The following is a 27249-nucleotide window of genomic DNA, read 5'->3' as shown; positions in this document are numbered from 1 at the left end:
TTGGAAGTGGCCAAAATCTCGGCTTGTGTGGTCCCAATTGACAGATACCTTGACGAGGTCCGGATGCGTCAAGCTAAAGACCTGATCAGGAGAAACTTTTCGGCAATTTCAGGGAGGACTAAGATCATTGAGCATGACATCTTGACTCCTCCAGGGATAGTGGTCAATCTTCAGCCATATCGGATACCCGAGGCAAAAAAGGATGCAGTACGCAAGGAAGTCAAAGATATGTTATGCCTGGGGGTTATGGAAGAGTCCACCAGCAGGTGGAATAACCCCATAGTGCTGGTTCCCAATCCATTCAGAGCATTGAGCTTCTGCAACGATTACCGCAGGTTGAACCAAATTGATGCCTATCCCATGCCAAGCATTGATGAGAAGATCGAGCAATTGGCCAAAATCCAATACTTGACAACTCTTGACCTTACTAAAGGCTATTGGCAGATTCCCCTCACCGAGGCTGCCAAGGCATAAAAGGCCTTTTCCACCCCAGATGCCACATACAGTATAGAGTCTTGCCATTTGGTCTTTATGGGGCCCCAGCCACATTCCAGGGGGCCATGAATAAGCTCCTCCAGCCCCACCAAAAGTACATAGCCGCATACCTAGATGACATTGTTGTTTTCAGTGATGACTTGGAGTCTCATTTGGCCAAGGTAGAAGCTGTGTTAAAGAGTCTGCGCTTCCACAGCTTCACGGCCAAACCAGAGAAGTGTGTGATAGGCATGTCAGGGGCTAAGTACATGGGTATGTGGTAGGCTATGGTCAAATCAAACCACCGGTCAATAAGGTGGAGGTGGTTGCTGCCTGGCCAAGGCCTGAGACGAAGACTCAGCTCAGGGCCTTCTCAGGCCCGTGGGGTATTACCACAAGTTTGTTCCAAACTTTGCCACCAGAGCAGCTCTGCTCACTGATTGCTTGCAAAAGCAAAGTCTGGACAAGCTTGTCTGGATGTTCCAGGCACATTAAGCCTGGAAGGACTTAAAAAGTGCCCTGTGTAAAGCATCAGTGTTGATTGCCCTGGACTTCAATAAAAGGTTCATTCTGCAGACGGATATGTCAGGAACAGGCCTGGGAGCAGTATTGTCTCAGGAGGTAGGGGGGAAGAGAGACCAGTCCTCTACCTCAGCAGGAAACTACTGCCCAGGGAACACTGATATGCCACAATAGAGCAAGAATGCCTGACTATCAAGTAGGCAGTGGAGACTCTGAGGTACTATATTCTGGGAAGTGAATTCACCTTAATTACTGATCAAGCTCCGCTCCAATGGATGTGTCTAAATAAGACCAATGCCCAAGTAACAGTTGTACCTTGCCCTCCAGTCGTACCACTTTAGGGTTCAGCACAGAACAGGAGGATTACAGGGCAATACAGATTCCCTTTCAAGGAAGTTTCTTATCTCAGAAGCTGCGGAGCTCTGTAAGGTGAAGCTAAGGGGGGGGGGGGGGAGGGCTCGAAGAGAAAGCCAACCTGAAAAGGATTGCATCTGCTGAGATTGGCAAGCAGGTATGTGCACCAAAGAAGGACTCAGCCTTACCTGTAGGCTTGAAGCCTAGGGAGAGGATGTATGGCAGTCCAGTCCAGATGCAACCCTTAGTGTTTGCAGAACAGGACACATTTGATCAGTTTCCCTAAGCCAAAACTACCGGGGTTTAGGTCTAAGAGAAATGTTGGAGAAAGCCGTCCATGCATGTCCTGTCCAATGTGTCACACTTTCTTAAAGCTCCTTAGTGAAGGGCTCAGGGCTCCTGATGCCAGCAAGTGGGCAGGTGATAGAGGGTGGTGGGCCAGTGGGTTATTGACAAGGGAGCCTGTGATTGTGTACATTATAAGCTGTTTGTAGACCAGTGTCTGGTGAATAGTACCCGGTAAGTTTGCTGTGGAAAATACGTTTCATGTGCTATGGAAGTAAACAGACTGCTTTTCCCTATAACTGTGTCATTGGAGTCTTGTCTGGTGGAAAGTAATTTTAGTAAGTAAGTAAGTAAGTAAAATTTATATAGCGCACTTTCTCCAGCAGGACTCAAGGCGCTTACAGACATTAAAAAAAACAATGCACATAATACAGAGGATGTTGGAGGTACAGTAACAGACATGTCACAGACAAAAGCCCCTGAGCACACAGTAAGCATAATGCAGGAGTGGTGCAGCATTTTGGATAATAACTTCCATGGGTTGTGTACTCCACCCTGACAAGGTACCAAGTGCGGCAGCCATTTTAGGCGCTCTGCGTAGGATTACCCAGGGTGAAATAGATTACCCCTAAAAGAAACTACCCAAAATGGATGATTTCAATGTATACTCAGGTCCATGTATTTTTCATCCCATTCACAAGTGCACCAGATGAGGCAGCCATGGAGGGCGCACTACGAAGGTTACACTGTAAGGGGCGAGCCATACAAGGACCCAATGCATATATTGGAAAGCAAATACTTCTGTAGTAGTATGATAAACCCTGCACAGAAACATCCACGTGATCCACATCCTGTCCGCGGAGATACCATCTGAGGCAACCAGCTTGGTGCACTGCATAGGTCAGCGCTGGCAGGGTGTGCAATCTGCGGAGGTACACAATACAGGAAAAAGCACATGGTGGGGTAGATGTGTGCTGCAGGAGAGGAGGGGGGGGGGAGAAAAGACATGAACACACATTTGCAGGGGACTGACACTTTTACAAGGGATTGATGGGTGAAGTGTTGGTGCATAGGCTGACCCTGCTGCTTCCCCTCACAGCTCCATGCTCACCATGAGGGGTAGGGCTGGGGGTAGTCCAGGTGTTCTCAGCCGTAGGGGTGGTGGGCCTGGTCCACTCATGGCAAAGGTGAGTTGAGGCCACATGATATTCCTGAGTTTTTGGGGTATAATGCAGTCCTTCAGCAGTAATGATGGTTTGTTCTTTGCCTTCTGGTTTCCTTCGGGTTAACGCGGGTATAACGCTGCTATTAATTTTATATATATGTAGTGCCAGTGCCTAGGCAGCACATGTGAAAAGAAACATGAGGACTCAGAGACTACATCTCCTAGATATTATCCACACAGAGACTGGTAGAGGCAGGGAGTGGGGGGAGCAAGGAATGGAATGTTATTATTCAGAGCATTAGAGGAGGGGGAGGAGAAGCAGCAGCAACGGAAGAAGGAAGACATGTTCAGCCATGGTCTAGAACAGGGGTCCTCAAACTATTTTGCTTTGGGACCCCATCAGACAATAAAAATAATTACAGCACCCCAGCAAGTTACTGTAGAAGGTCAGGGCCACCACTAGAACTGTTGGGGCCTGGCACTGACTGGCCTTCATTCCGGGCCCCCAGGCCCACAGCGGCACACACCCCACGTGCACACCCGCATGCCCACACATATGCACCCTGCCCGAATGCATGCACCCTGCCTCCCCCTACCACCCCCCCCAATTACCATTACTTACCAGCAGCAGCGGCACGGCATCTCCCTCCTTCACTGACGGTCGGGAGCGCACACTGCACAGTGCAGCCTGCAGAGCCCCGAGCACCTCTGTATCCTAGACTCGGCGCTCTGCAGGCTGCACTGTGTATTGTGCATGCCTGGCTGGGGGGCCGCTGAGCGAGGGAGGCATTGTGCAGGTGCAGGGGGTGGCACCATGCCACTGTGAGCAGCTGCCCGGGGCATGTGACAGCTGTACCCACAGCCCCCTCCTGTCGGTGGCCCTGTAGAAGGTCATCATATCACATGTATAGGCAGCAGACAGCACATGCTCTACAGCATTGTGGAGGCACAAAATGATGTGAGGAGTCTAAAATAAAGACCGTTTAACAGATTTTTCAGACTCCTTGAATCACTGACTGAGATTAGAAAAGTCATCAGCCCAAGCCCGGCGACAGGGGGGGTCAAGGGGGACAGCTGTCCAGGGCCCTGACAATGTTAGGGGCCCCAAAGCCGGCCACTCAGTCCCCACCGCCCCCGCAGTTCTGCTGCCTGGGAACTCACCGCCACGCTCTGCATCCCTTTAATTAGTGACATCTGACTGACAGTATCAGTCTGCCAGTGTATTCCCGCCCCCTCGCGGCTATTTGCAGCGATTCGCGAGTTTTTGCCGCGATTTGCGGGTTGGTGGTGAAGGGGGTGGAGCAAATATGACATGTCATCAGTCATGTAATTGTGTCATATTGGCCCCGCCCCCCATCATGACCCGCGAATCGGTGGGATTATGCCATAGGCGGGGGTTTGAAGATGAAAAAGATGCTGCGGGCCAGACTTGGCATAAATGTCTGCTGCTGTCATCCTCCCTCAAGATGTCAGTGTAAGTGAACTACATGTATATGTGTATGTCTGTGCTCTATACATGTGTACATGTATTCTATGTGTGTGTGCATATGTATGTAATCTATGTGTGTGTACATGTATGCATGTTCGTGTGCATATGTATGTAATCTATGTGTGTGCATGTATGCATGTTTGTGTGCATATGTATTTAATCTATGTGTGTGTACATGTATGCATGTTTGTGTGCATATGTATGTAATCTATGTGTGTGTACATGTATGCACGTTTGTGTGCATACTGTATGTATGTAATCTATGTGTGTGTGATTGTTTGTATATGTGTGTATGTACCATCAGTTACTAGTTGCTGACTCTGGGCCCAGCGACGGGGGAGGGCCAAAAGGGACAGCTGTCCTGTGCCCCAATGATCTAAGGGGCCCAAAGCCAGCGCTCCGCTCAACCGCAGCCACCCTGTTACCTGGGCCCCCTGCTGCTCGGCCACCTGGCCCCCCCCCACAGCTTGTACACATTGGCTCTGCTGCTGTTTAGCCCCGAGACCCCCTGCCACTCATCCACCCAGCCTTGCCACCACCCAGGCACCCGAACCCAACTGCTCAGACCCAAGCCACTTAGACATCTGGTCGCCAGTGAAGTGACCCCCCGAGCACTGATGGGTGGAATCAAGAGGTACTCTGCGCTGGGCTCATCTATTATATTGCACATCTTGCAACACTATCCCCACCCTCCCTCCGTGCACCAATACTCCAACCCTCCATCACACTACTACTCCCAACCACCATAACTGCTCAGCACCACAATTTCCATCCTCCTACCCTGCTCCGCAACACTACTCCCTCCCTGCTTCACACCACTACAGTGCTTGATGGGGAGGGTGGCTCCCAGAGATATCTGTGTATTTATCCCCAAGATTTCTGTTGCCAGCCCTGCATCAGCCTGATGGTTTGCAACATGGAGACGCGACCCCATGCTGAGAAAGACCCACAGCTTGAGAACCGCTGTTCTAGGGCTAGGCTAAAGCTTGTTGAGAACAGAATCCCCAAACCCTTCTATAAAAGAACTTGGCCAAAATGGAGAACATGATTGGTGCCTAAAGAGGATAAAGCTTTGCTACAATTGATGTTGGACCCACTGAGAGGAGAATCTGAGGAGGGACCTATACTAAGGATACAAGCAAGATAAGTACCTGTGTTGCTACAGTTTGCCAAGCGATTTTTGATGATGGACTGAGAATTGTGGCTACAGTCAGTAAAATAGGGAATTGGTGGGGAGACCCATAGATATTGCTTTAAACCCCTTTTGCAGGAATGTGTTTTTTTTTTTTAAAGTGAAATAGTTCAGGGAGAGATAGACAGGGATTTTGGGACTAAGATATGAAGGACTAGTGTGTTAAATGCACAGAAGAATTTCCCCGAATGTCCCTGAATCTCCCTCTGGTGTTTCTGAACCTGAACGCCCTCCCAAGAACACAGTATGGCAAGATTCGGGTGGAGGCACTGAAGAAAGAAGATTCAAGTTGAAAAGCATTGTAAGGGAGATTTATATATGTACCATTGCCCAGTACATCTGGGTAAAGGGGTGTTATATATACACACTTCAACACGGGTCTATTCAGACCAGGCCGGCACTCTAGAGACTGACACCAAAAATAAAGAGACTACACCATGTCGGCTGCGGTCAGTGTTTCTGAGGTCCTTTAATACCTCTTTCATCAAGAAATACAACAACAGTGGTTCAAAATACAGAATAAATAGCTTTCCAAACCATAATCTCCTCCCTCGTGCGGCAGCGCCGATCCCGGCGGTTGTCATGCTGACGTCATCAAGATGCTGCACGCAGCGGCGTCTCAGCTGACTGCCCCGGTAGGCATGTTTGCCAACACGCATCGTCCCTATGGTAGCTACCTGTTGTTGTATGTCCTGACGAAAGAGGTATTAAAGGACCTCAGAAACGTTGACCGCAGCCGACATGATGTAGTCTCTTTATTTTCGGTGAAAGTCTCTAGATGGCCGGCCTGGTCTGAATAGACCCGTGTGGAAGTATATGTATTATATGGCAAGGTCACCGTGAGCAGCTGTTCAACTATCCTGAGTGCCCGACCCCTGTGAAAGGCATAATCATTAATGGAAGGGAGGGATGTAATGGCATGTGGTCTGATGGTAGGTGGAAGTGCCTGGTGCAGGTGGAGGAGGGCTGATGGAATGTGAAGGGGTATGGTGGCAATGACTGGTACAGGGAAAGGTATAACTGTGCTATATCTAATAACGCATGCAAAAGGTGTAGCTAAAAGTATGGGGAATTTATTAAGACATATTTAAAAGTAATTTCTGTAAAATCAGTGATACCGTGAATCAATGTGCGGATATAGTCACCCAATAATCCCGTTTGGATAGCATGTCCAAATGTCCGTTCCTAGGATGCCTTCCTTTGTGCTTCCTGCGATTGTAAGCCAAAAGGGATGGCGGCAATGAAGTGGGTCACTCTGCAAAGGTTTGGAGGGGGCATGTGGCAAGTGGACAAGATATGGTGGCATGTGGGCAATGGTAGCACATGTGTGTGGATGGATTGCATATGTGGGAGTCTGATGGCATAGGAAGTAAGTCTGATAGTATATGGAGGAGGTCTGATGACGTGGTGGGATCTGATGGCATGTAAGGGCAGACGGTGATGTATAATAGGCATGTAAGGTGATCTGATGGGCATGTGAATAGATATGATGGGTATGGAAGGGGCATTTGGAGAGTTTATATCCTTTTTGTAACATTGTTTTCCCCTAATTTAATAGTTTCCTCCACAGCAACCATGGATGCATCATCAGCGTGAATTAACATGAAGAGTTTTTGACCACTATTTGGAAATTGGACATAGCTGTGAGGTACGTTGCTGCTGATTATTTTTGCAACCCCATTGAGGTCTGAGCTCATGTGGGCTGGTTTGTGGGGTATGTAAGGGGCATTTGGGTTTAATCTTTCTTATAGCTATTAAGAAAAAAATTGGTACTTGTGTAGTTTCACGGCGCCACCGCACGCACAGTCTGTTAGAAACTTGGCAGCTTGCCAGACTCTGTGCACGTGCCACTCTAGCTGTTCTCATCGTAATGTACATGCTACAATTGAGACGCTTTAGCGTCTGTATCCCGAGTCCTTGCAAGCCGCTAAGAAGGGGGTTATCTGTATTCAGACGCTAATGCGTCTGAATTTGGTAGGGTGTAGGGGTACATAGGGGTGCACTGTGCAAAACACTCCTAAACCTGTTCACAATGACACTAGTCGACATAACAGCTGTCGACCTTGTTAATTCCACTATCCACGCCAACCCGAATCGTGGCGAGTGGCGGCGGTACGCGTCCTGCGACCTTTTCATACCCCCACTATCCACGTCGGCGTGGAGTTGAGAATAGAAAGTGTGGCGAGCGCAGCGAGGCGAGGGGACGCGGACACCTGTGAAGCCCGCGAGGGGACGCGGATACCTGTGAAGGTATCCGCGTCCCCTCGCCACGCTTCGGGCTCGGTGGCTCGCTGCGCTTGCCACACTTTCTATTCTCAACTCCACGCCGATGTGGATAGTGGGGGTATGAAAAGGTCGTAGGACGCGTACCGCCGCCGCTCGCCACGATTCGGGTTGGCGTGGATAGTGGAATTAACAAGGTTGACAGCTGTTATGTCGACTAGTGTCATTGTGAACAGGTTTAGGAGTGTTTTGCACAGTGCACCCCTATGTACCCCTACACCCTACCAAATTCAGACGCATTACCGTCTGAATCCAGATAACCCCCTTCTTAACGGCTTGCAAGGACTCGGGATTCAGACGCTAAAGCGCCTCAATTCTAGCGTGTACATTACGCTACGCTGATAGCGTAGCGCTGCAATGAGAACAGCTAGAGTGGCACGCGCACACGCTACGCTGGTAACGTAGCGCTGAGAACAGCTAGGATAACAGCTAGAGCAGCACGCGCACAGTTAAACAGAGACTCTGGCAGGCTGCCAAGTTTCTGAAACAGACTGTGTGCGCGGTGGCGCCGTGAAACTACACAAGTACCAAAAAATCTGTATAGGCAGGTGAAAAAAACCTACCTTTATCATTTAATTGACTAAATTGCAAACTTAATTTAAATAAAACAAAAAAGTCCAGCATAGAAGATTCACCCAAACCAAGGGCCTAATTCATGTTTGTGCACGTTGCTTTAGCAATTGTGATTTTCTAGGCTATAGAATTGCTAATGATACCAAGTGAAGTCCAAACTGCTGATAGATAGGTACCACGTTGCAAATTGGGTTATGTTGTAGAGTCTGGAATGCAGAGAGCTCTTCAGTAACCAGTAATATCACAACTGCTAATTTATTCATGCCAAGAAAATGGCATCTGAGCATCCAGGACATGTCTGGGCTTACAGGACAACACCCTGTTACCAACCCCAAACCAGGGCCGAAACTATGGGGGGGGACCAAATGACCACCTTGCCCCTGACGCCGGAGACCCCCCCCCCTCCTCGCTGACAACATACATACCTGTGTGCAGCCAGCAGGGGTCCGGGGACCGTACACTTCGTGGGCTACCCCCACTCCCTTACCCTTTTTGAAATTGTACCTATTTTTGATCTGTCTAGCTTAAATTTATTTGAATACCTAGCGGTGTGTGTAGCTCGCAGCCCGTTGGCTGTGTTGTGCACCCTGCTAATCGACAGGGCGAGACCGCTGCACCCGTGTCCCCCACTGGGAGACGGCGCGTCACTACCAGGCGCACCGTGCTCCAGGACACTTGGAGGTGAGCGGTGATTTCGGGACGCCGGTGTAACTCACAGCCCGTTGGTTGTGCTTGTACACCTCGCCAGTCGATAGTGCGAGTCCGCTACACCCGTGTCCACACTGTGAGACGGCGCGTCAGATCTGGCGCACCGTGCTCCGGGACACTCGGAGGTGAGCGGCAGCAAGGGATATGCCGGTTTAATTCATGGTAGTTTTGCGGAGAGAAATACTGTTAACCTTACAGCAGTGATCTCTGGTGCAATTATAGCCCACAGTGGTACAATTTATTTTCTACCTATCCATCCTAAACCTAATGCTACCCTAACGCACCTTTAGTGAGCCTTATACAACTATTCACTAATGAGTAATACCAGTACCCACTATAACAAAGAGATCTAAGTGATTGATATATAACTCTAATAAGCTCACTATACCGCCACAGATTATCTGTTTCAAGTGTTTAAATGCTAGATTGATCATAGGAACCTAATACAGGAATAATTATATAAGGAGTTAGGGGTCCCACGTCGTAAGGGTAATTCAATACCCTTTTTTTAAAATCCTATGTCCTTGTGTATTTTCATGTTTTGTGTCTTTTATTTCGCTATGTTTTAAACCGATCATAATAAAGGTTACATTTTAAATACCAATTCTCCTCGGTGCACCGCACAGCGACATATCTTTCTATTTTCTGTGTCCGGGGACAGGCAGCGGGGTTCCGGGGACTGGTGTAGCTGCTGTAGCGGCAGCTTTCACTACGTCCGTCTCCTACTAGAGCTATTTGCCTGGCAGCGGGAAGCACTGATGACTTTGAAAAGACTTGCCGGACGCTGATTGGCTGAATTCAGCCAATCAGCGTCCGGCAAGTCTTTTCAAAGTCATCAGCGCTTCCCGCCGCCACGCTAGTAGGAGACGGACGGAGTCAAAGTAAGCTGCCGCTACAGCGGCTACACCAGTCCCCAGAACCCCGCTGCTTGTCACCGGACCTCCGCTGGCTGTACCCGGACCTCACAGAACCCCCCCCCCCTCCAGCGCCCGGTGCGCGTGACCCCCCAGACCCCCCCTAGTTACGGCCCAGCCCAAAAATATAATTTATTTTCAATGAATTCCTTATTGCGATCATGAGCAACTTCAGCTCAGATGTATGCACAAGCAAATTTAGCTCAGATGTATGCTCAGTATTGTATATAGTGTTTCTCATGTGAAACGGCCTGAGCGCTCGGAGACTCGAGCGAGGCTGCCACCCAGCACTTGTTGTCACCACCCAAATTTTGCCCATTTTTGAAACCTCTCCCTTCGATACGCTCACATTACACCTACTGTGTCCAAGAGTGCTCGGCAGAGTATTTCTGTTCGCTGGGTCACGCCCATGCACGGTTGAGTAAACCTGCACATGCACAAAGCGAATGGCAGTAGGCTAAGAAACGCGCTCCGAGCAAAGTTTTATCAGAGTGAGTCAATCAGAATAAGGGCCAATGAACATCGACTGTAAGGGTAGACCTATGGCAGACTGGATGCAGCAGTAGTGACTCTGTCAGCCCCCAAATGGCCCCAACCTGTCAATCAATCTGTGAGTAAATCCTCTCTGATCACAAAGGCACGTGCACAGTCTGCTCATAATTTCTCTATTGCATGAACAACACTTACCATTAGTAGAAATATTAAAATGACTTTCGAGATTTCTATCTGGTAGAAAAGTAAAATGTATTATATCTAATGGGACTCCTTCCTCAGGTATATCACAAATCCAGATTAGGTGAGTTGGCGCCATTTTCACTGGTCCCATTATCACACAAGCAGAGCTACAAGGGAAAATATAAGAGTGATATCTATTGAATCTATGAATTTCATATAACAGTAGTCACATACACGTGAGTCCATACATTTGGCGATGTCAACTGATTTCTTGGGTGAAATTTACTAAGATGAGAGTTCTATTACCCATGGGATGATGCTATGGCCAACCAATCAGATACTGTCTATTATCTTCTCAAAGGTGCTAAATAAATAAGACATAGGGTGAGATTTAATAGGATGAGAGATTCAGAAAGTGAGAGATTTGGGAAGAAATCTCCAGGTTTTTTTAAAGCGGCAATCATTTACACTGCAAAACCAGTTTGATTTTGCAGTGTAAATGATTGCCGCTTTAAAAAACTGGAGATTTCTTCCCAAATCTCTCACTTTCTGGATCTCTCATCCTATTAAATCCCCTACCCCCCCCCCCCTCTCCCCCCTTGTCTTCTGACTTCTAACGATAAGTGCTGCAAGCCAAGCAAGGGGACATGGTACACCTAAACGGTGTCCATGTCAACCTATGTTGACATGATTGTGAAATCTCATGTGAAATAGAACTCCCATCTTAGTAAATTTCCCTGAATACGGTTATATATAGATATATCTCCCAACTGTCCCGATTACAGCAGGACAGTCCCGCTATTTGGAGACTATGCCGCTGCCCCTCCCGCCGCTGGCAATGTCCTGTGGGCGGGGCTTCATTTTGGGGAAGCCGGAGATCACCGCTGCTCTGCATGGCATCTCCACTGTAGGGAAGAGGGAGGGATGGAAGGGGGCCAGGGACTGCCCAGTCGCTAGAAGAACGCTGGGCATGCCCCCAGAAGTGGCAAAAATGGGGGTTGTGGCACTAGGACATGCCCCTTTACCCAAGGTCCCGCCCAATCTCCCCTTAGCCACGGCGCCGCAGGTCCCGATTTAAAGATTAGATAGATATTTTGGGTGAGATTTCATAGGATGAGAGATTCAGAAAGTGAGAGATTTGGGAAGAAATCTTTTTTTTTTTTAAAGCGGCAATCATTTACACTGCAAAACCAGTATGATTTTACAGTGTAAATGATTGCCGCTTTAAAAAACTGGAGATTTCTTCCCAAATCTCTCACTTTCTGGATCTCTCATCCCATTAAATCTCACCCTCAATCTGAGTACTATTAAACACAGTATTGATATGCTATATCTATCTTTGACCACTAGAGGGAGGACTACGCCAGAAAAACAATGCTTGAAGAGATCAACTATAATAGAGGATTTATAAATGATTTCTTGAGTCTTTGATAAGTGTTTGCAGTTAACAGTTATCATCGCTGTAAGGATATATTTGCTGCTGGATATACTTTATATTTTAATCACACTGTTTCTCTTTCCTACACTATTGGGCACATTCATTGTGTGACGATATTTCTGACAGAAATATCATCACACAGATATTCAATGCAGCATTTTTGGCCACATTGAAGCCCATGCAGGATCGACTTGGCCACTAGATTGTCAAATCCACACTTGCTGCTGACAATCTGCATCCCTTTTTGCTGATCTACGGAACGTTAAAGACACCCCCGACCCTATTGACCTTTAGCCATGTCGACCTTTTGATGGTGTCGACCTAAGGTCTATCTACCTTCCTTTGGTGGACCATATATATGGAATAGCAACTTGTTTATCTGAGAATCTCATATAAAAAGTTTAAAAGTTGTGCCCTAATTCAGCATCAGTTGCCACTGTAAGTTGTATTGCAATGAGATGGGAACTATGGGGATATGAGACTGCCCTCAGCAACAGCGGCTGCAACAGGGCCAGCGCCACCACTAGGCAGGTTTAGGCATTTGCCTAGGGCGCCGGCCACTGGAGGGCGGTAGTGAGCTGCAGGAGGAGCAGCAGACCAGCAGCAGGAAAGCTACGCAGAGGAGAGCAGGAGGAAGGAAGTAGGGATGGCCATCGTTGCCATTGCCATCGATGGTTGCCATCGATGGCAAATCTGCAACTGGCCATCGATAGTGCTAACTATGCAATGGATGACTATCGATATTTTTACATATCGATGGTCATCCATTGTGTTTGATTGATTGGCCTTCGGTCCAATCAAAACACGAGGGGCGGGGCTTCGCAGGTGTCGGGGGCGGAGCTATGCTCCGTGTCCCGGCACTTTGAAAAAAAAAAGCAAAACATCGTTTTGCTGTTCCATCGATGGAGGGAAACCATCTGGTTCTCCCCCATCGATGGCAAAAGTATTCAACATCGGCCATGAACCATCGATGATTTCGAATCATCGATGGTCGATGGCCATCCCTAGAAGGAAGCGAAGCTGCAGCTGCCAACTTCTAGCACTCAGCTACTCGGTGAGTGTTTCGTGCCCTCCCTCCCCCGCTCTAGCCTGCCCGTTTTAAACTTGCTGCACCCATCCCTGGCTGGTATTCAGCCACCAGGCCCTGGCAGCAACCCCCCCCCCCCCCCCGATCTAACATACATCCTTGATCCTTCCTATTCCTATGATGGGGCCCCCCTCCCCCCATTTGCGGCACCCGCGACCCCCCCTCCCCCACACAAGCTACCCCCTCATGCTCTCTATCTCCTCACAACCTCAACCCCCCCTCCCCCCATTCGCGGCACCCGACCCCCCCCCCCCCCCCTCCCTCACACAAGCTACCCTCTCCCCCAAACAGGCTACCCCCCTCATGCTGTCTCCTCCCAAACTCAACCCCCCCCCCCCATTCGCGGCACCCGCGACCCCCCCTCCCCCACACAGTCTACCCCCCTCATGTTCTCTCTCCCCTTACAGCTCTAAACGCCCCCATTCATTGCACCCACGCCCCCCCTCACCCACACAGCCCCCCACAGGTTACCCCCTCATGCTCTCTCTCCCCTCAAATCTCCAAACCATCGCCTCCCCCCCATTTGTGGCACCAGCAACTCCCCCCCCCCCCATCCCCTACACAGGCTACCCTCTCCTGCCTCCCCTTCACAGCTCCAACCCCCCCTTACCACAGGCTACCCCCCTCATTCTCTCTCTCTCTCCCCTCACAACTCCAATCTCCCCCCACTGGCTACCATGATATGTTTTGTCTCCTAACAGCTCCATACCCCCTACACACCCACTGCGTTGCCCTCTAATGCTCTTTCTCACCTAACAGCACATCTGCGGAACCAATGACCCCCACATGGGTTACCTGGTTACCCTCTCCTGTTATTTCTCCATCCACAGGTCCAACCACCCCTTGTTGTATTATTAACAGTGTTCTGACAGCAGTCAGAATGCCAGCGTCGGCATAATGAACACCAGGCCCTATATACTGGGCATTACCATGTGTGACATACTGTAATGTGTAATTGGCATTGTGGAGTGTGGTATAATGTGCAATGGTGCAATATACTGTGTGTGGCATATTGTGTTACGGACATTAAGGTGTGTAACATTCTGTAATGGGCATACCGATGTTTGACAGAAACTTTTTGCCTGGGGGAATCCAAATGATTAGTTACGCTGTACTAAACACCGCTCCTACCAATATCAACCCTGCCTGGACAAGTGCACATCACCGCAAACAGCACCGCCGACAGACGGGGGTGCTATTGGCAGGAGCAGTGTTTGGGGGAAGGGGGTGCTGGTAGAGATGTCTGCGGAGGCATTAGTAGGAACGTGGTGTGTGCTATCAGTAGTGTCTGTAGTGGCAGTGTTCAGGAACGGGAGGGTTGCCGGTGGCAACGGTGATGTCCCGGGAAGCTATGTGTTGAGGGTGGGATATGTTTTGGTCACGGAGGGCCCTGCAAAAGTTTTTTTCTTCAGCAGCTGCACCTTTCTAGTGCCTCAGAGGTGTTGGCTGCCTAAAGATGGCCACATCTATAAATCACATACACTATACACTATACACTGCATATTTCTGTGTATATACTGTGTGTATATATATATATATATATATATATATATATATAACAGTTCCTAGTTCTGGCACTCGCTATTAGGAAACGGAATCTTGCCTGTTGCCATCTGCCAAAAAGGGACAGCTCGCTGTAGCCACCCACACAACCACGTACTTGCAGCGGCACTCAGGACCGATAAAGGAACACACAAAGGCAGCCCAATGTATGCCAACGTTTCAATAAGATTTTACTTATTTTCCTCAGGGCAAAGTACATAATAAAAACTCACCATTATATGTGCTCATGCCTTCACCATACACATCCAATTGAGACGCAATCCCTGCAGCCGCCGGAAGCCGCCAGGAAGCGTCCCACATCGATGACGTCACCCAGTGCACCCGATCACCCATACAAAGAATAAATAAGAAAGAATGCAACTGGAAAAAATAAAGAAAAACATATAAATATACATGAATGCATATTGGAGATAAACAGATATAAACATATATTCACTTTTAAAGCTAAGAGAGAGATATGCAATGTAACAAAGTAGCAGAAAACATCACAAGAAGCAACTGAGACCCATCGTCTCATTTAACCCTTTAGGGCTCAATGAATCTAATTTGAAGATCCATTGCGCTTCGCGCTGTAGCAGAGCTTTGGACCTATCACCTCCTCTAGCAAGTGGTGGAATATGGTCAATGATCTTATGTTTAAGGGCTGTAGGTGAATGTCCACTGGCAGCGTAGTGTCTTGCTACGGGCTGTTCACTATTGCCCTTCAAGACTGCTGCTCTAATGGCAAGACGGTGCTGTGCCATACGTGTCTTAAAGGCACAGTCCGTCTTACCAACATAGTACTTATCACAAGGACATACTAAAACATAGACCACGTATTTGGTGGAGCAAGTAACCCGATGTTTAATGGGAAAGGACAGATTTTTAAAGGGGTGCTGAATATCCGCACCAGTCCACATGTAACTACAAGTTACGCACCCTGTACATTTAAAACAACCCATTTTCGGTGCACCAAAAAACATAGAGGGGGCAGGTTTTTCGAAATGGGTGATATCGCTGTGAACCAGCCAATCCCTGAGGTTGCGACCTCTGGAATAGCTGGTAACTAATTTCTTATTTTTCAGGCTGGGTAGGTCCTTGTCGCTAGTAATAATTGGCCAAAAGGTCTTAATGGCTGATTTGGCTATGTTACTGCAGGTATTATATATATTAGGCCAGAACAACCTATTAGAGGATTTAGTGTTATTCTTGCGTTTTAGTGCTTTGGAGCGGGGTATTGCCAAAACTTTATCTTTGGTAAGCAATAACTGTTTAAAATCATATCCACGCTCGACAAATTTCGATATCATATTGTCTAATTGCACATGTAAATCAACATCAGAGCTGCAGATTCTACGTACTCGCAGCATCTGGGAATATGGTAAACCCTTAACTACAGACTGCGGATGAAAACTTGAAGGAGACAGTAGCATATTGCGGTCTGTAGGTTTTACAAACAGCGAGGTTGAGAGAGAACCATCTTTCAGACAAATTCGGACGTCTAGAAAGTCAATCTGACTATCGGATATATTGCACGTAAGTTTGATAGGGCTGGTACTATCATTTTGACGACTAATGACCTCCATAAGGGACGTCGCAGAACCACCCCAAATCAGACACATATCGTCTATATAACGTGAATAATAAATGATATTTTTTGAAATTGCCTCATCTGAAAAAAAGATGTCTCTCTCAACTGACATCATATAGATATTGGCGTACGATGGGGCCACTGAGGACCCCATCGCACAGCCAGTAACCTGCAAGAAAAATTGGCCATTAAAGAAAAAATAGTTCTTAGTAAGAACCATTTGTAACAAATCACAAAAAAAGGTAACATCGGGTCCCCGATACAAAGGATTATTGGTGATAGCACGACGTGTAGCAGCAATACCCTCACCATGGGGTATACTGGTGTATAGGGCATTGACATCTATACTACACAGTAAACACCCCAGAGGTAGATTAGTTAACCCTTTAAGGGCAATAAGCAGCGCAGTGGTATCCTGTAAAAAGTATTCTGAGCTCTGCACAATAGGCTGTAGATATACATCTAAGTAGCTAGATACCGGCTGAAAAATAGACCCCCTGGCAGAGATGATGGGTCTGCCAGGGGGTTTATCCAGCCTCTTGTGAACTTTTGGCAGAGTGTAAAGGAGCGGCCTCTTTGGACACTCACAAGACAGGATACTTTTAATTTTCCCAGAAATAATTTTCGCATCCACTGCTGCTGTAAGGTAATTGTCAAGTTCTCGCTTAAACACAACAGTTGGATCCGAGGATAGCAGTAAATACGTGGTAGCATCCGTCAATTGGCGTTGAATTTCACATTTATAGTCACATAAATCTTGAACAACTATCGAACCGCCTTTGTCGGCGGCTCTAATGACGATGTCCCGTCTGTTGCTCAGTGAATGCAAAGCCTCGAATTCAACTTTGGTAAGATTCGGGTGAAGTGCTGTAATGTCGGCATCAGCCATGTCGATAGAATTCTCAATTAGTCGGACGAAGGATTTAATAGAGCCATTAAATGATTGCGGATCATATTTGGATTTAGGAGCTAATTTCACTAGCTCTGGTGGAAGAGGATCAGCCGCTGGTGATACGTCCTTATTCCCAAAATGTTCTTGTAGTTTCAATTGTCGTTGTAATTTAAAAGTCTCTGTTTTCCACAGGAAAGGATCGAAACGGGTGGTCGGTACAAAGCTAAGACCCTTCTGCAGAACTGATCGTTCGCTAGGGGTTAGCGGAGTGGTCGATAAATTGAAGATTACTTCTTGTTGGTTGGGGGTTTGCGGCCCCTTAATACGCCTCCATTGTCCACCTCTTCTACAGGGTCCCCGTCGCCGGCTCGCTGTGCCCGTGTTCGCACAGCTAAAGGGATAAAGCGGTTCCTAGGGCCACCCCTTTGGCGTCCTCTACCACGATAGTCGGTTTCACTAGCAGAGTTTGCCGACTCGTTCGAGGAACCAGACTGGGTGTTTTGCCCGAACCTGGGCCGACCTTTAAACCGTCGCTGGCTCTGGGTATTTCCTGTCAGCCAACCATAGATATTCTGACTATCATAATCGCGGCATACTTTCAGAAATTTCTCTTTCTTATATTTAATAAGATCCCGCTTGTAATTGTCGACTTGGACTTGAAGTTTGTCCATCCATTTTATAGCTGGGTTGTTTTAAATGTACAGGGTGCGTAACTTGTAGTTACATGTGGACTGGTGCGGATATTCAGCACCCCTTTAAAAATCTGTCCTTTCCCATTAAACATCGGGTTACTTGCTCCACCAAATACGTGGTCTATGTTTTAGTATGTCCTTGTGATAAGTACTATGTTGGTAAGACGGACTGTGCCTTTAAGACACGTATGGCACAGCACCGTCTTGCCATTAGAGCAGCAGTCTTGAAGGGCAATAGTGAACAGCCCGTAGCAAGACACTACGCTGCCAGTGGACATTCACCTACAGCCCTTAAACATAAGATCATTGACCATATTCCACCACTTGCTAGAGGAGGTGATAGGTCCAAAGCTCTGCTACAGCGCGAAGCGCAATGGATCTTCAAATTAGATTCATTGAGCCCTAAAGGGTTAAATGAGACGATGGGTCTCAGTTGCTTCTTGTGATGTTTTCTGCTACTTTGTTACATTGCATATCTCTCTCTTAGCTTTAAAAGTGAATATATGTTTATATCTGTTTATCTCCAATATGCATTCATGTATATTTATATGTTTTTCTTTATTTTTTCCAGTTGCATTCTTTCTTATTTATTCTTTGTATGGGTGATCGGGTGCACTGGGTGACGTCATCGATGTGGGACGCTTCCTGGCGGCTTCCGGCGGCTGCAGGGATTGCGTCTCAATTGGATGTGTATGGTGAAGGCATGAGCACATATAATGGTGAGTTTTTATTATGTACTTTGCCCTGAGGAAAATAAGTAAAATCTTATTGAAACGTTGGCATACATTGGGCTGCCTTTGTGTGTTCCTTTATCGGTCCTGAGTGCCGCTGCAAGTACGTGGTTGTGTGGGTGGCTACAGCGAGCTGTCCCTTTTTGGCAGATGGCAACAGGCAAGATTCCGTTTCCTAATAGCGAGTGCCAGAACTAGGAACTGTTGTGTGTGGTTCACATTGCTTATTTAAGCAAAGAGAGCTGCTTGTGTTCAGTGCACCCTGGCTTGTATTATACCTCATTGTCTTCATCAGTACTACTCAAGCTGTGCTGGCTTTGTCCGCACTGGTGGGTTAGTGGGATTTATTCCCCGTTTTCTGCAACTGGACTGTCCTATACACTGTGTATATTTTTTCTCTTACGATGGAGAACGTCTTCGAGAGAGTAGTGTTGGAACCTGGCAAAGTCCATTCCTACTCCGATGTGGAGGTGGATAAGATTTTCTTGAAAGAAAAAGTGTTTTCCGCCCCTGAGAATACCTCCTCTACAGATCTCTACTATGAGTTATTAAATCTCAAAAAACGAGAACTTGATTTTTATTATCATGCTGCTACCCTGTCGGAGTACCACACTGAAAAGAAAATACCTAGGGGTTTCCGGGTCAACAATATACCGACCATAGGTCGACATAATGTCGCTTTCTGTAAAAAGTGGTGTGCAATCCTAAACAAGTGTTCTTTTGATTTGTTAGTGCTTGTAGTGGAAGAATCCACCAGAGAATTAAGCATCACTAAAGAAAAATTATCAGTGTTTGAGAACACACATTTAGCCACTTTACAGAATGACACAGCTATAAAATGGATGGACAAACTTCAAGTCCAAGTCGACAATTACAAGCGGGATCTTATTAAATATAAGAAAGAGAAATTTCTGAAAGTATGCCGCGATTATGATAGTCAGAATATCTATGGTTGGCTGACAGGAAATACCCAGAGCCAGCGACGGTTTAAAGGTCGGCCCAGGTTCGGGCAAAACACCCAGTCTGGTTCCTCGAACGAGTCGGCAAACTCTGCTAGTGAAACCGACTATCGTGGTAGAGGACGCCAAAGGGGTGGCCCTAGGAACCGCTTTATCCCTTTAGCTGTGCGAACACGGGCACAGCGAGCCGGCGACGGGGACCCTGTAGAAGAGGTGGACAATGGAGGCGTATTAAGGGGCCGCAAACCCCCAACCAACAAGAAGTAATCTTCAATTTATCGACCACTCCGCTAACCCCTAGCGAACTATCAGTTCTGCAGAAGGGTCTTAGCTTTGTACCGACCACCCGTTTCGATCCTTTCCTGTGGAAAACAGAGACTTTTAAATTACAACGACAATTGAAACTACAAGAACATTTTGGGAATAAGGACGTATCACCAGCGGCTGATCCTCTTCCACCAGAGCTAGTGAAATTAGCTCCTAAATCCAAATATGATCCGCAATCATTTAATGGCTCTATTAAATCCTTCGTCCGACTAATTGAGAATTCTATCGACATGGCTGATGCCGACATTACAGCACTTCACCCGAATCTTACCAAAGTTGAATTCGAGGCTTTGCATTCACTGAGCAACAGACGGGACATCTTCATTAGAGCCGCCGACAAAGGCGGTTCGATAGTTGTTCAAGATTTATGTGACTATAAATGTGAAATTCAACGCCAATTGACGGATGCTACCACGTATTTACTGCTATCCTCGGATCCAACTGTTGTGTTTAAGCGAGAACTTGACAATTACCTTACAGCAGCAGTGGATGCGAAAATTATTTCTGGGAAAATTAAAAGTATCCTGTCTTGTGAGTGTCCAAAGAGGCCGCTCCTTTACACTCTGCCAAAAGTTCACAAGAGGCTGGATAAACCCCCTGGCAGACCCATCATCTCTGCCAGGGGGTCTATTTTTCAGCCGGTATCTAGCTACTTAGATGTATATCTACAGCCTATTGTGCAGAGCTCAGAATACTTTTTACAGGATACCACTGCGCTGCTTATTGCCCTTAAAGGGTTAACTAATCTACCTCTGGGGTGTTTACTGTGTAGTATAGATGTCAATGCCCTATACACCAGTATACCCCATGGTGAGGGTATTGCTGCTACACGTCGTGCTATCACCAATAATCCTTTGTATCGGGGACCCGATGTTACCTTTTTTTGTGATTTGTTACAAATGGTTCTTACTAAGAACTATTTTTTCTTTAATGGCCAATTTTTCTTGCAGGTTACTGGCTGTGCGATGGGGTCCTCAGTGGCCCCATCGTACGCCAATATCTATATGATGTCAGTTGAGAGAGACATCTTTTTTTCAGATGAGGCAATTTCAAAAAATATCATTTATTATTCACGTTATATAGACGATATGTGTCTGATTTGGGGTGGTTCTGCGACGTCCCTTATGGAGGTCATTAGTCGTCAAAATGATAGTACCAGCCCTATCAAACTTACGTGCAATATATCCGATAGTCAGATTGACTTTCTAGACGTCCGAATTTGTCTGAAAGATGGTTCTCTCTCAACCTCGCTGTTTGTAAAACCTACAGACCGCAATATGCTACTGTCTCCTTCAAGTTTTCATCCGCAGTCTGTAGTTAAGGGTTTACCATATTCCCAGATGCTGCGAGTACGTAGAATCTGCAGCTCTGATGTTGATTTACATGTGCAATTAGACAATATGATATCGAAATTTGTCGAGCGTGGATATGATTTTAAACAGTTATTGCTTACCAAAGATAAAGTTTTGGCAATACCCCGCTCCAAAGCACTAAAACGCAAGAATAACACTAAATCCTCTAATAGGTTGTTCTGGCCTAATAGATATAATACCTGCAGTAACATAGCCAAATCAGCCATTAAGACCTTTTGGCCAATTATTACTAGCGACAAGGACCTACCCAGCCTGAAAAATAAGAAATTAGTTACCAGCTATTCCAGAGGTCGCAACCTCAGGGATTGGCTGGTTCACAGCGATATCACCCATTTCGAAAAACCTGCCCCCTCTATGTTTTTTGGTGCACCGAAAATGGGTTGTTTTAAATGTACAGGGTGCGTAACTTGTAGTTACATGTGGACTGGTGCGGATATTCAGCACCCCTTTAAAAATCTGTCCTTTCCCATTAAACATCGGGTTACTTGCTCCACCAAATACGTGGTCTATGTTTTAGTATGTCCTTGTGATAAGTACTATGTTGGTAAGACGGACTGTGCCTTTAAGACACGTATGGCACAGCACCGTCTTGCCATTAGAGCAGCAGTCTTGAAGGGCAATAGTGAACAGCCCGTAGCAAGACACTACGCTGCCAGTGGACATTCACCTACAGCCCTTAAACATAAGATCATTGACCATATTCCACCACTTGCTAGAGGAGGTGATAGGTCCAAAGCTCTGCTACAGCGCGAAGCGCAATGGATCTTCAAATTAGATTCATTGAGCCCTAAAGGGTTAAATGAGACGATGGGTCTCAGTTGCTTCTTGTGATGTTTTCTGCTACTTTGTTACATTGCATATCTCTCTCTTAGCTTTAAAAGTGAATATATGTTTATATCTGTTTATCTCCAATATGCATTCATGTATATTTATATGTTTTTCTTTATTTTTTCCAGTTGCATTCTTTCTTATTTATTCTTTGTATGGGTGATCGGGTGCACTGGGTGACGTCATCGATGTGGGACGCTTCCTGGCGGCTTCCGGCGGCTGCAGGGATTGCGTCTCAATTGGATGTGTATGGTGAAGGCATGAGCACATATAATGGTGAGTTTTTATTATGTACTTTGCCCTGAGGAAAATAAGTAAAATCTTATTGAAACGTTGGCATACATTGGGCTGCCTTTGTGTGTTCCTTTATCGGTCCTGAGTGCCGCTGCAAGTACGTGGTTATATATATATATATATATATATTAGTGTTGTTTGAAGGGGGGGGGGGGGCGGCTTGCAGAATATTTGCCTAGGGTGCTGAGAAACCTTGCACCGGCCCTGGGCTGCAACCACCCATCTCTCCAGCTATCCATGCCACAAACCATAGCTCCTAACTTTCCCACGGTGGGGATTGGGACTTCCGCACAGCGGAGCCGCGCGCGTTCCTGAAAAGGGTGTGGCCTTTGAAAAGGGGGTGTGGCATTGCGGGATGACGCGCCCCGTTTCCCACTGCTCTGCGGTGCTGAATAGACGCTGTGTGCATGTACACAGCGTCTATTCTTGTCAGGTTGGGGGGACTCCCAACTGACCCCCCCACCGTGGGACAATGGCAGCCCCGGGCAGGGGGCGGGAACATCCCTGAAAATTGAGACATTCCCGAGGTAAGCGGGACAGTTGGAAGGTATGCACAAACCCGAGACATTGAGGTATCACAAAGTCTATTGGTGTGTACACACGGGGGCGATATGCTGTGCTATGCGAGTCCCGATGCGATCAGATCGTATCGGGACTCGCATCGCACAGCATGCATGGAGTGTCACAATTTAGACTATATAGTGCAGATCTGCACTATATAATATTGGCTGCCCTCTCTATTTGGCTGCCGATTTGCGCTCACACGGGAGCGCACATCGGCAGCGCATTGGGCTCGCAAGCCCTAAAAAATCATGCGATCTGGCTTCCGATGTTGACTATATTGTCAACATCGGAAGCCATATCGGCCTGTGTGTACACACCATTACTCCTTGATGCCAGAACAACGACACGATCTGGGGAAACTAAGATGTATAGCAAGTTAGCAACCCTATGCGGGAGGAATAATCTCTCTCCTTTTTATCAGTTTCTATGCTTTAGTACATCTCCCCATTATATATCGTTATAATTTGCTTCACAATACAGATCTGTACTACTGAATTATGCAATCAGTGGTTCTCAACTCCAGTACTAAAGTACCACCAACAGGCCATGTTTAGTGGATTTCCTTAATCATGCACGTATGAGTTAATGTATTTTGCGGGGTCAGAAAGGATCAAACCCGCTTCCATGGGTGTAGGGAATAACTAGGCTAAATTGCCTGACTTCATGTATTCAGAGACAGAGTAATGTATAGACAGATCTTTGGATTGACTGGATTAGACATTGAATATTTATTTAAGGAACTTTAAATTATATTCTATGTACAAAATACATTGCTGGGCCATATTTTTTGTTCTTCAGTAGTCAACCTTTGCAGAGTCATTGCTACCCAAAGGTGACCTTGGATATATGCCTAGGCAGAGGCGTAGCTCTGGGAGGCAATGGAGTCATCTGCTGCCGGGCTCCTGCTCCCAAGGGGCACCTCTCCTCCCCTGCGAGTTTGGATCAGTTAATTGAACGTTGTCAATATTGCTTCTGTGGCTGACTCCTCCTAAGATCATTATTATTACTATCATTTTGGTGTCACACCCTGTATTAGAATCCATACAAATTGACTTACCTTCCATTCTCCCATGCCAGACGCATATTCACAAACTTGGTGGCATTTCGGCTTTCTGACCATGTGCAGACATGGTGGGTATTGTATTGGTAGTAACAGCTCAGACTGTCCTCTATCTTATAGCCTAAGAGAAAAATATAGAGCATTATAATCATGTCGCTACTGTATGCGTTTGTGCCACATGTGAGGGTAGTGCCCAGAAAACATCTGTGGTCTTACAGAGCAGAGTGGTTGATGTCAATGCTCAATACTCCATTGACAGATATGACGCGTTTCAGCAGCTTGATAAACTCAGGCAGAGGAAACACATAAACATCAGATTCTGACATGTATGGTAAACAGACTGTACCAGTCTACCACTACCCTAAGGCGCTTTAAGGAAGTTCATTAAACATGCACTGTTCTTGGTAATGGTTGACTGCTTTTGAGAATTACAGCTCTAGAATGACCGTCTTCTCCAAAATAGATTATATCTGATGCATTTTTTTTTATAATTGCTCATCTTAATTAGTTTTCTAGGCATAATAAAACAACTCCCATTAATTCATACTGTAGCTTTTGTCACCGGGGCGGTTTAAGAGAAGAGAAAGCCAATGTGTAGTCTTCCTGCAGGCCCCACCTTTTCTCATCGGTGCATGCTGGATCACCATGAAATAGTGCCAGTGCCGCTGTCCTGGTCATTATGGGAAAAGCAGGATCAGCAATGCTCTGTGCTACATGAAGGCAGCACCTCTGTCATTATCGACACTGCTATCTACAAAATAGTGTGCCAATGTGTGGGGCAATGTATGAATGGTCAGCTGCGCTGAGAGGAGGAGGAGCGGGCCTGGGTCTTCTGCAGGGGCCTGTGTCCCGCCCCCACATTGCAGAGATCCTGGCAGTGGGGAGAGAGATGACAGGCTGCCACCGCAGAACAACCTCTCTCCCCAGCTCAGCACATGCTGCTCATTGCTATGTGCTGAGCTAGGGAGAGAGGCAACTGCAGCGGCACTCACCGGACTGTTAGCCGCCCGCACCCAACCCGCCCCACAATTTTGGACCCCCGATTCCAGTTAGCTATGCTGAAGTATTGTCCTTTGACTCTAATGACAAACATTTTACACTCAAACAATTTATATAGTCCAGGGGTGGGCAACTATTTTGTCCGGGGGGGGCACTTAACGGTTCTTGTTTAGTTTCACGTCGGCAGCAAGTCCATGCCAGCGGGAATTGGTTCATACCCCCACTATCCACGTTGGCATGGAGTTGATTTTAGATAGCGTGGCGAGCGTAGCGAGCCACCGAGCCCGAAGCGTGGGCGAGCGAAGCGAGCCCCGCAAGGGGACACCGTCGCTGCTGCAACTGAGACGCTGCCGCCGTGAAACTAAACAAGTACCCACTTAACAATTCCAGTAAATATTTGTGGGCGCCACACGGTATGAGCTTAAATTCTGTATATAGAAAAACAGGCTGTCTTACTTGTTTTGTAGGGAGCAGCCAGCCCATAGCACAGAGACAAGAGGAGAGCAGAGACTCTCTCTGTCTCTCCTCCAAGCAGCCTCCATCCACACGGCACACACTGCCCGGGATCCCACCTCCTGCACGCTGTCTGGGATCCCACTTCCTGCAGCCCTGCACAGCCTGTGGCTCAGCACACTACGGGACAGCTGAGACGTCACTCGGCTGCCCTGCACTGCTGTGCGGCGCTGATGGCTCAGCTGTCACTCAGTTGAATCAGGGCAGCAGGGAGCCTGGTTATGTGGTTCTGCTGAGGAAATCCCAGCCAGCTGTCCCCATGTGGAGTGCAAAACATGTCCTCAGCTGCACCGTGGGTCAGTCAAGACCGGGTCGCGAGCCACATCCGGCCCGCAGGTCGTAGCTTGCCCACCCATGATCTAACCTCATTTATTTATTTATATGAGTCATAAGAGGACAGCAAAACTATCTGTATTTGATTTTTCATGTTTGTATGTTTGATTGCTTTTCTTGCATTTTTATATATTGCATTGCCATATACGATGCTGTAATCATATGTCTGACCTTTAAAGCACAATATGGAATTGCAGTTGGTTGTAACCTGTACGTGAGCTCTGTGATCCATTTCTCAAAACCCTTATTAGTAGACATAAACTTATAGAGTAGATGGTTATGGATCAAAGGATAGACAGGGTCTAGGTTAACAATAAAGGTTGACCATCACAAGGTCTATGTTGAAAAAAGTTTGAGACTCCAGCCCGGGGCCCCATTTCTGTCTGGGGCTGGAGTCGCCACATCCCCCTGATGGCTGCCCTGGCCTAATTCAGAACTGATTACTGCAGTGTGAATATTCAGCGGCCAGCAAACGGATAGACGCTGCCCCACAATAGTGAAACCCCTTGCGAATTAATGTGCATGCGAATGGATGAGTACCCCTAGCAAAGACTTTGCAGACTTCGGAATCCCATCCCAAGTTTCCCTGACACTCCCAGCATTATTTTTGCCCACCTAGCATTTTTTTCACACTCCCATTAAACAGACAGTTACCACCACCCTGCACCTACTTCCTGTCTATCACCTTGTGAACGGCCAGCGAAGGAAACAATTAGCAGGATCCTCCGCTAGCAGGCGTTGTGCATGCACAATCGGGTCTGATATAGGGCAATGAGCTTAACACAATACGTGAAAAAATATCTATAAAGTTGTTTGACAAAAACTGTGTCACGCGGGTATTTTTCAAATAAAAAAAAAAACATTCAAACCTTGATTGCTCTGAAAACTCGTCAGAAAGCAGAAGATTACACAACACAGGATGCAGATAGTCTTCATCTTGGCAGAATGGTTTCAATTCCACTCCTGAGATCTGTAACACATAAATAAATTTAATTACTTCCTTCTGGCCCAAATCTACAAAAGTTTAATTTTATTTTTATGTTTTAAAATAAGGGTTCCCCTCCTCCAGACCAGGCCAGGAGAGTGATTTTGGTACTGCCCATCATCTGAATCACCCCCATTCTGCATCCATTTTGCAGTGGGTGATAGGCTATGATAGAAGAGATAGAGTTGAAGTTGCCTAAAGCCACCAATCACTTTCTTGTTATTTACCTGGCATCGTTTTTGAAATAACAGATGAATAACAGATTGAAGCTGATTGGTTGCTATGAGCAACTTATCTGCTTTATCACTTTTCAAGGCTTCTTACAGCTCCTCCTAGGTGTGAATACTTATCATGGGGTTTAAGCGGCACCCCCATGATAAGTATTAACTTGATTCAGAGTTTTACCT

At 46.9% G+C, this 27249-nt stretch overlaps 1 protein-coding gene across 4 annotated transcripts in view; it reads right to left on the bottom strand.

Annotated features, from left to right (window-relative positions):
- Positions 1–27249, bottom strand: part of LOC146072783 (uncharacterized) — a 163352-nt gene that overhangs the window by 85124 nt on the left and 50979 nt on the right. For all 4 annotated transcript variants that reach the window (XM_083179979.1, XM_083179977.1, XM_083179980.1 and 1 more), the window contains 3 exons: positions 26727–26827; positions 24010–24133; positions 10647–10801 (listed from right to left, as the gene is read on the bottom strand). In XM_083179979.1, the coding sequence (XP_083036105.1) occupies positions 10647–10801; positions 24010–24133; positions 26727–26793 (346 nt within the window). In that variant the 5' untranslated portion in view covers positions 26794–26827. The remainder of the gene's footprint in view (positions 1–10646; positions 10802–24009; positions 24134–26726; positions 26828–27249) is intronic.

This window comes from Crinia signifera, chromosome 4, assembly GCF_055691185.1.
Source record: "Crinia signifera chromosome 4, ASM5569118v1, whole genome shotgun sequence".
Taxonomy (NCBI): Eukaryota; Metazoa; Chordata; class Amphibia; order Anura; family Myobatrachidae; genus Crinia; species Crinia signifera.
Note: the sequence above shows the minus strand (reverse complement) of the source record. Positions and strands in the feature narration are given on the sequence as shown.